This window comes from Semicossyphus pulcher, unplaced genomic scaffold, assembly GCF_022749685.1.
Source record: "Semicossyphus pulcher isolate SPU_LCO1_2020_fin unplaced genomic scaffold, fSemPul1.0.p SCAF_17, whole genome shotgun sequence".
In the NCBI taxonomy this organism is placed as follows: domain Eukaryota; kingdom Metazoa; phylum Chordata; class Actinopteri; order Labriformes; family Labridae; genus Semicossyphus; species Semicossyphus pulcher.
The window spans coordinates 23,114,294-23,124,032 of NW_027211681.1; the positions used below are offsets into that span (position 1 = coordinate 23,114,294).

The following is a 9,739-nucleotide window of genomic DNA, read 5'->3' on the forward strand; positions in this document are numbered from 1 at the left end:
TGACTCAGATATTCAACTTCATTTATTTAAGCCAAAGTAAACAGCCATAGAAATGCAGCAAAATGAGGCCATGGCCAAGGCTGCTCACGTGCACTGCATTCTGGAACATGTAGGCGCTGCTTTCTCAGTCAGAAGGCTTTTAATTTAATTGCTTCAATTGACAACATTACTATAAACACTAGTTGGACATCAAAATAAAACTCCTCTCAATTTTACTGAAAGCATCCATTCTGCAATCTACATAACGAGTTGTTCTTACCTTAGGTATTTGTTGCCAAGACTTGTATACCTTTATAAGTACTTTTATATGTATTTTAGATTTTACACTGTGGTATTGCTACTTGTTGATGTTTATTGTCACTCTGGTTATACAAGTACAACTGTGTGAAATTCTTATGCTGGGAGGCTCCATTAGAAAGTGTAAATATTAAATATAAGAGACATAAAATATAATAAAATGTAATAAAGAAATAAGGAAGCAGCTATGAAACAATTGAGAAATATGTACATTTTTCATTTTTATAGGTGCTAGGACATCTTCACTATTTCTTCAATCACTGTAAAAGTAAAAGTTATGTTGTTGCATAAAATATAATGACCCAATGATGTGACTGTACAAAAAACCAAGACCACGATGAAAAAGAGAACTTTTCTTGCCAAATCTTCGGCACTGTCGCTTTAAAGATAGCCTGTCAGTTGATTGACATACTCTGAACCAATAGGGAGGAAGCTAGGCTGTAGTAGGCGGGATTTTCCCTGTACGGACATCAGTTGTTTAAAATGTCTCCCTAACAACCGAACTGGGACCCAAACAGAAGTTTTCGCTGGACAGACGCCTCGTAAGTTACTCACATTTGTGTATTAACCATTACGCCAGTTTATTTATTAACTATTGTCAAGACGTTATTACTCGTTATTTTACGACGGCTGATTAAAATGAGTTAATTGTGGGGTAGAAAACATCAACCGGTAGCATCAGCTGTTTGCTATCAAGCAAGCTAAGCTAATTAGCTCGCTAGTAAAAGCTGGTTCGCTAGTGACGGTTGATAACCTCATTACAGCTGGTCACAATAACGAACCAACCGTTATGTGCGGTATCTGTCGATGTTGTCCAAATGAGAAAATAGCATTTCCGGTGTTAACTACGCCGAGATATTCATTGTTGCTAGCTAGCATTGGCTAAGTGATTTTTAAGCTAGTGATCCTCTCCCCACTCGTGTAATGTTACAGTGTTGTTAGTTACAGATGTGGACTTGTTCTGCAAGACAGGACTTGCCTTGCTTCTTTTTAAATACTTTTACACTTTTTAAAGACATTGTAATTTGGTTTGATACATTTTTAACATGTTAATATCCTTTAGCAGGAGTCGGAATGGCTGGGACTGGCGAGGGAAAGAAAGAGGAGGCCGACTACAAGAGGATGCACAGCTTCCCTCTCATCAGGGTAAGTTAGGAAAAACGGGACACTTCCTCCGGGTCCATATCCATACCTCTAGGTACAGGTCAGGGTCATCCTAACTGCAGTTGGCAGCATCCTACTCTGCAATGACAACATTTTGATGGGGCTCTTTTTCTGTGCAGGCTGCTGGGGTTCAGTTGAGATGCATCAACAGGCTAGAAATAACCTGTTTAGCACTGTCACTTGAGTCTGATTGAGAACATTTAAAGGGCCAGTTCGCTGATTTTCAACCTTAGTCCTATCATGCTATTATGGGGAGCTAATGCCATTATGGTAGAAAGAAATGCAATTGCCCTCTGTGCCTTTGGAGGATGCTATCCACTTCTCCAGTGCGCCCTGGAAAACTTCCGCCAGACTACGTAAACACCTCATCTGGCGGAGGCCAGGGAGCTTGCTAAACTACACTTCCTCAATCCAGGACGCCTGCCTTCAAGAAAACGGTAGTATTTCACTCTAGTGTCTCTTTTCCTCTTGTTATCCTTACAGAACCAGAACCAAGCAGGGTGAGGCAGCTTTTAGTTTCTGTACTCCTCAACTATGGAACAAGCTACCAGAGTACCTGAGGCTTTGTTTCAAACACTTCTGAGGCATTCCCATATCGTCTTATATAATTGTACTACATTCTTTTAATTGAATTGATATCTATTTCTAAATTATTTTAGCTCAATCAATATTTACTTTGCGTCACATTTCTTCTAATGTTCTTGATGCCCTGTTTTTAACTGTGTAAAGCACTTTGAATTGCTTTACGTAGGAATGGTCCTCTATAAAGAAACCTGCCTTGCCTTGCCTTGACTTACACTCCGGTAAAACGCAGGTGGACACCATGATGTTCTGTTTCTGTATAGTTTGTAGATGTATTTGGTAGAATTTTGTGTCAGTTTTACATTAAACAGAGCTTGAACAGATGTGTGACAACTTCCAAAAGACACAAACCTGTACATTGTGTGCTGATCTAGTCACCTGCAAGTTTGCAATAATGACTGATCTGTACCATGTGAGTGTCTAAACCCCACAGATTCTCATAGTTGGCAGCTCTCTATTATTAGCAACGTGTTTTAATCATAGACAGGCAAACATATGATTCTTTGAAAGCATCCTCACATATTTTTTTTTTTTTTAAAGATTATTTTTTTTGGCTTTTTGCCTTTATTCATAGGACAGCTGAAGACAGACAGGAAATGTGGGGAGCAGAGAGTGGGGGATGACATGCACCAAATGGATCGGCAGACCGGGAGTGGAACCTGTGATCAGTGCGACGAGGACTGTAGCCTCTATACATGGGGCGCCTGCTCTACCAACCGAGCCAAACCAGCGCGCCCCCTCACATACTTTTTAATTCAGCATCCTTATTATTTTTGTCTTTTTGATTTTCTGTTTCTCCTCTTACTGTCAGGAAACAGGAGGATAAATACTCTACACTTCACTAATTCACATAGCTGAAGTTCACAAGATACTCATTTTTAGCTAATATGGAATAAACATTAGATATCATAAGATATCTAATCAAATTAATGTGTTGCACTACAGAAGAGAAAGCATTTAGCATTCACATGACCCTGGTCTAGCCATGAGTGTCTCAACATAAATGGGGTGTTGTTTGCAGTATAGGATCACCAGAAACCTGGACTAACCTACTGGCAGCATAGTGGTCTGTTTGCACAATCTTAGTAAGACAAATACAAAGAAGAATAACACATAATGAAGGCAAAAAGCAACCCACAGCTTTCGTTGTGGTATGGACAGCTAAATCAAAGGCTTATAATATCATTGCCCCATCAATAGATCACCTGTAGATCTGACTATAATTACATCTCAACATTCAGAAATGGTTGTTATGACATGTTCGGGAGTCGACTAAAGCAACAGACAGATTCAGACAGGAACATGTAGACCCTTACCATTTGTGTTTGTCTCCAGCATACAGACATGCCTGAGGAAATGAGGGTTGAGACCATGGAGCTTTGTGTTACAGCCTGCGAAAAGTTTGCCACCAACAACGAGGTAAGTGAATATTACGCTGCCAGTCTACAGTGAATGGCTTTTGTGCGTGAATTGAAGCACACTCTTGACAGCAGTATTGTTGAAGGCTTTGGTTCCTGTATCATATTTTTAGTTGGTTGACAGTTTCTTTCCTCACTGTCTCTCCCAGAGTGCAGCCAAGATGATCAAGGAATCCATGGACAAGAAATTCGGCAGCTCGTGGCACGTTGTGATCGGCGAAGGTTTCGGCTTCGAGGTCACGCACGAAGTGAAGAACTTGCTCTACATGTTCTTTGGAGGGAGCCTGGCAGTGTGTGTGTGGAAGTGCTCGTAGCACCTTCCTTGCCGTCCCTCCTCCCCTCCTCCAATGGGCTGGGAATGAACACCAGCTACCAGCCAGACGCTGGTTACACTTTGGTTGCGGCAGGTTAGTTTGTCCACACTACCAGCCTCAGTGGCAGAAAATAAAGCATCGCTTGGAGATCGCGTCCTGATAAAAAATGTTGTTTGCAGGGAAAAATAGCAGAAAGGGAATTTTATATCAGGCAGTCACTTTGGCTGGTGGGCATAAAAATAGCTGGCTGACCTATCTGTTACGTTTCTCTTTGTTTCTGACTCTCCGTCCGTTTTGAACGCCGTATCCATAGTCCCAAACATTTATGAGCGTGCGTGTGCGTGTGAGTACCGAAGATCAACTTTTACAAAAAAATACAGCCAGCCAGGGTCTCCAAAGTCCTTTCTCCTCATTCCTCTTCAGGGAGCGCGTGCATGCGTGAGTGAGTTTATATGTTTGTGTGTGCTGGACACACACTGTTTTTTGAAATACACATTTCACCGTCTCCTTCCTCGGCAGTTTGTGCAGCAGTAAACTGTCCCGCACCATCTGAATTTTTCACGAGTCTTCTTTTCTCTCTCCAAGCGCACTAGTCTTTCAATAAAGTTTTTAATATTTTTTACGTGTACATAGTTTGAAGCGACTTGAAAAAAAAGTTCTTTTTAAAGACCAGTGTCATCTTCTTACAACTACAGGCTCAGAATCTCCTGAGCACAACAACACTAAACCCGATCCACCTTTTCTCCCTGTAAAGGTGTTTGTAATAAGCCCTGATGATATTCCCTCGCTGGGTGATATCAGCAATGTGATTGTTCTCATGTTGATGCCAGTTGTAATGATCCAGTGAAATGGATCATTGTGTGAATTGAACTGATTGTACAATAAACTCTGAAATGTGGTGAAATAGGGACTGAAACTGCAGTCTGTGTTCTTCATGATATTTATCAGAGGCTAATGTATTTATTGCATTTAAGGCAGAGCATTTTGAGTCACAGTTATCATGAGTAAATGCATTATTTGTATCATTGCCAGGATAAAGAAAGCGTGCAAAGGGTTTCTGGTAAGTTCATGACTAATTGCAATGATAGGAAGGGGCATGTGTTTTTGTTTGTTAATGGCCCCAGCATTGCTGTGAGTCAGAAGAGACATTTCCCTCGAGTTGCAACAGAATTTGAATGCCTGATTTTAAAATGTTTAAAGAGCAAGAGTATATGCTTCGCACAGAGGAATAACATGCCTGCAGCTGCCTTTGAAAGGGCTTTTTATAGCTAAGAAATACACAGAGGAGGAGACTAACAAAGATGCTTCTAAAAACACGACAAGGGTTTTATGTTCGCACACAAGGAGAGAGAAAAAAGGTAAATGGTGGCGTGTGAGGGAGTTGTCACAGCAGATGATGAAGATTGCACGAGGCAGGTTTTCCCTGAGAAGCTGAAGAAAGTTGTGTTGAAGAGATCTTTCCCTTAAAAATGTAGATGTTTTCCACTAAAGAGGATTGACATATTTTTGGGAAACTTTCTCAAACTGCCAGTTTTGGTTTAAGTGTCTTTGTAAAGTTCCTCACTGACACAAACAGGCAGACAAACACTTCTGTGAGGCTCCAGCGAGGAATACTCTTTTTGATGCAATCCATTTTAAAGGCATTAACACAGCACTTAAAAAAGTAAGGCTCGGTAAAACCATAATCTCCGCACACCGGGCTACATAATGAAGGGAACAAATCAAAGACATATGGCTTGCCAGGTGTTTCATCATAGTCAAAACCATCAAATCAAAGATGAGGATCTTGTCGAGAAGGAACAATAATTAAAGGTAATATGAAGGAAGTAAGTGACTCATCGGTTTGCTGCAAGATGACGTAAAAGCTTCAAAGATATTTTCCCTCAACTTGTACATGTTGGTTTAAATCACTCTGCATTAATTAATCATTTACATTTCAAGCTGATATTTTTCAGATTTGTATGTGAACAATTAGCAAACTGTTGTGACACTCGGAAGAAATAAACAGAATACAACCTTTATTTCTATTTAATCCTTTCAACTTGCTCTATCACTATAACTATCTGCTACCAAAAAGACAGGAGTGTATCATCACTTTGCTTCTGTGTTGTAGTCGAGTCACCAAACCTCAAGTCCGAGTCCCCAGTGTTCAAGTCCTTTTCTGAGTCACCAAAGAAGAATCCGAGTCGAGTCTCGGTTCCCGTGTCCGAGTCCGAGTTAGCTAGCAGCTAGCTAACAGTGATGTTATCAACAATCCAAGTAACTTTAGAATCTCACTTATTCTTCTGGGTGCATCCTGGACAGATGTCTGTTAAAGTCTGAGGTTGTCCCGTCTTCTCCTCGATGGTTCGTTTGCATATCAAACATGTTGCACTGCTGTTGGTTGCATTTGCTGTAAAATCTTTGAAAGCAAGCTACACAATTTTGTGTCTTCTCCCGTCCCACAGGGAATAAAAGTTATTCTGTTGTTTAGTAGGCTGTTAATAAAGAGAGGCGCAATGCGCATACCTATCGGTAATGACATACCGCCTTTATGTTCTCCTCCTTTGCATTTAAACATAACACTTGTATGAGTATCCATTGCAATGCCAGTTCCTGGGTTCAGTAGTTCACCATCATGTAGGTAAAGAGGACTTGTGAACAATCTGTTCACTTGGTGTTAATTCTTAAATTACATAACAAGGTTATTTCAGGAGTGTGTCATTAATTGACATGCATAAAGGGACTAATTTCTACAATTTTCATCCCACAAAAATCCTGCGTTTTTGTTTTTTTTGACCCCCCGCACGCTGCAAATTGGGTCCCGGGCAGTCCTCTAATTCATGCCGTCTCTTTATGCATCCTGACAGGAACTGTTGCTGACTAAGACGGCGTGTGAATGCGCAGGCAGGTGAACACACATGCTTGAAACTGAATAAATTGTTTGGGTCTCCTTCTCTCCGTCTTCCAAGTCTGAATGTAGTCAATGCTCGAGACCAAGTCCAAGTGTTAGTCATCGGTGCTCGAGTCCAAGTTGAGTCACGAGTCCTGAAAATCAGTACTCGAGTTGGACTCGTACTACAACACTGCTTTGCTGCATAGGCCTCTATATATTTCTGTATTGATGTATATATAGATCCCGAACCTGAAATTAACCCTGTTTCTAATTATGATGCGATTTCAATCCCTAACTCAAACAATTTCCAGTTTTAAACCAAGACCTAAAATAATCCACAATCTTGTCATCAAATATTTATAAAGATATTTAAACGCATCCATGAACCCTGATGTAGACTCTCTCTTACTCAAAACACACTGGTTTATCTGGGATTAAATAAAGGATTCATATATATTCAGACTTCTTCAGAATCATTTTAGACTGCCAAACGACAGTTCAAACAGCAGCAGTAGACGAACCAAAAATGTGACCACTTTTTCTAATGTTTACAGATTTACTGTGTTGCCACCCGTGAACAAATCCTGTGCACCGAAACGCAACACAGCTGATAAGAACAGCACAAGTCTCCAAACTAGTGCAGATTTGAGTAGCGAAGATGTGACACGCGTCTGCTGAGGATAAACAACTACAACGTGATGTAAAAATGTGCCCTTGTTACTCCGGGACAGTGCAGAGGGCTTTGTGACCCAGCAGGTAAGCGAGCCAGAATGCTAATATTGACAGATGATCAGAATCTGGCAGCTTCCATCTCAACATTTGTGTACAAAAACTTCATGACCCCGAATCAGGTCAGGCTGCACTCTGGCTTCACACATGAGACAACTCTCGTCAACTCCCTTTCTCATCTCTTCCCTCCTCGTGTTCTCTTGTCACCAACACCTCGTATGTGTAACAAAACTCTGTTGTTGTGCAGAAAATAGTCAGTGACAACAATCTGGCGGTGTGTCACCTGATTAAAGCCACAACTTGAGAAACCCAAAGGGATTTTACATGCATATATTCAGCTTGAACTTTATCTGTGAATCTTGCATTTACCTGTAGATTGATACATATCGTAACAGGCAGCATCTCTTTTTGCTCTTTGTGTCTTTGTGTAATTGTGAGTCCTGAAACTGCCTCCTGGAAAGTTTGCTCTTTAAGCTGTCTGAATCATCCCACTGTCCAAAGACATGCTCGTTAGGTTCATTGGTGACTCTAAATTCCCCTTAGGTGTAAATTGTAGATGATAATCATCCTCGTGATCTTCAATGTAGCCATGTGATCAAGGAATCCACATGAATGCCGTAATCTATCTTAAAGACCCCCTCCAGTGAAACTCAAGTGTTTAACCTTGTAAACATCTCCATGTGGTGTTCTTCATGTGCTACAAGACATATCAGGGACAACATCAGCAGTCATCTCCATGGCTGGGCCTGTCTGCTTTTAAACTGCAGTGTACCAAGGACAGGCTGAACAACACGTTTTCAGATCGGCAGGTTTGAGACGTCACAAAGCTAAGGAGCCAATCCCGTTAATGGACGGGGTGATGCATTATGTGTAACCTATGGCAACCACTTGGGCGATGCACGAGCGAGCTGTAACCGTCATCGTAATTTTTGCAAACTCAATACTGACTAGTAACGTTAATGTTACTAATTACTACATTTCAAGCTAGCTAAGTTTCAACAAGTTGCCACTAAACGATGGCAGAGACGTGTTTTGGTCTCGCGACGGAGGGGGCGGTTGGAAATTTGCATAGTGGGCGGGGACTATGCAGACTCTTGGAGGAGGAGAAGACTTTTACAAGGTAAATATGTTTTGCTGAAAATTCAGACACAATTAATTATTCCAAGCAGAGCATTTTATAAGTCTTAAAACACGACTGGGGCTGTTCATCACTTGATCGCTCTTGTCTGTTATCTTCTTGTAAAGATACAAAACAATTTTCAGGGCAAAGCTAATTTCCTTTCTCAGCTAACACACAAACAACCACAACGGTTTCAATCCCCGATCATGTTTTCCAGAAGTCAGTGAGAGAAAAGTTCTTCACTTCACTTTTTCGAATCTTTATTTCAGTGCATCCTGTTTTAATATGCCTTGAATTTGCCACCTTAGTTACTCTGCAATTTAAATTTCAAGTCAAGGATCAAGAAACATTTTCTGTAATTCTTTTAAATGAGCAGACTGTTCCTTGTATTATCTAGTTTTGCAGTGTCACAGGGCTAAATTGTCATGGCCTGCAGACACATACAATGTCTGCAACACTAACAGGTGCTAACAGGAGTTTTTTAATGCAGTTTTTGCAGGAAGGTCCCTGACAACAACATAAACTCACTCACTGTATGTCTAATATTTACAGAAAGGTGGTTTGTGAACTGCTTTGTAATCTTTAACATGTATCCATAATGATGGAAGTGGATTTGACAGGCGTACATGTGGATAGGTCTGGCTCTCTGCCGATGTAATACACTGATAACGTTCACCTGGGTTCACCGCGTTGTCTAGTTTATGCACAGCCTGCACATTCAGCAATTATTGTAACAGCCCTCTGATTAATCCGGTGGGTCCTGTGTCGGTAAACATGGTTCCACCCTGCGATGCTCCTCATTCATTATTCACCTCAGACACTCTTTATATATCTCCTCCTCCCTCTCCCTGTCGCTCCTTGACGTTGTTAAATATTCATACAGGGAGCCACAGAGCAGAGTCACAGCGAAGACTCTGCTCAATCTTTACTCCGGAAATCTTCCCCCCCCAAGTGCACGTCAGGACGGCTCATTATCCCACAAGGGGCTCGTATTAACTCTCAGAGAAGTTCGGGAGACAATACCTCAAGGGGGAAAATGTTAATTGTCATGCACACGTCTCTCTGACACCACACAGGCCACGATTGAGGCTTTTACCGCTGGTGTTAGGAGGTTGTTGCTGTGGTGTTGCAGCAGTGTCCTACCCAGAGATCAAACAAGACGCCCGGGACACATTTTCATTACATATTCCTTTAGTAGTGCTGCACTTGCTCAACCCTTGTAAGCTCCTAAAACTTGAAA

At 41.3% G+C, this 9,739-nt stretch overlaps 1 protein-coding gene across 2 annotated transcripts; it reads left to right on the plus strand.

Annotated features, from left to right (window-relative positions):
- The first annotated feature begins 774 nt into the window (after positions 1-774).
- LOC138594805 (dynein axonemal light chain 4) lies at positions 775-4,678 on the plus strand. 2 transcript variants are annotated; one of them, XM_069666038.1, is made up of 4 exons: positions 775-839; positions 1,361-1,443; positions 3,379-3,462; positions 3,611-4,678. In XM_069666038.1, exons 2-4 carry the CDS (start codon positions 1,372-1,374, stop codon positions 3,773-3,775), a joined length of 321 nt encoding a protein of 106 aa, XP_069522139.1. In that variant the 5' UTR covers positions 775-839; positions 1,361-1,371; the 3' UTR covers positions 3,776-4,678. The 2 variants fall into 2 exon arrangements, with proteins under 2 accessions (XP_069522139.1, XP_069522140.1); XM_069666039.1 differs by having other exon boundaries at positions 809-839; positions 1,364-1,443.
- Positions 4,679-9,739: the final 5,061 nt, after the last annotated feature.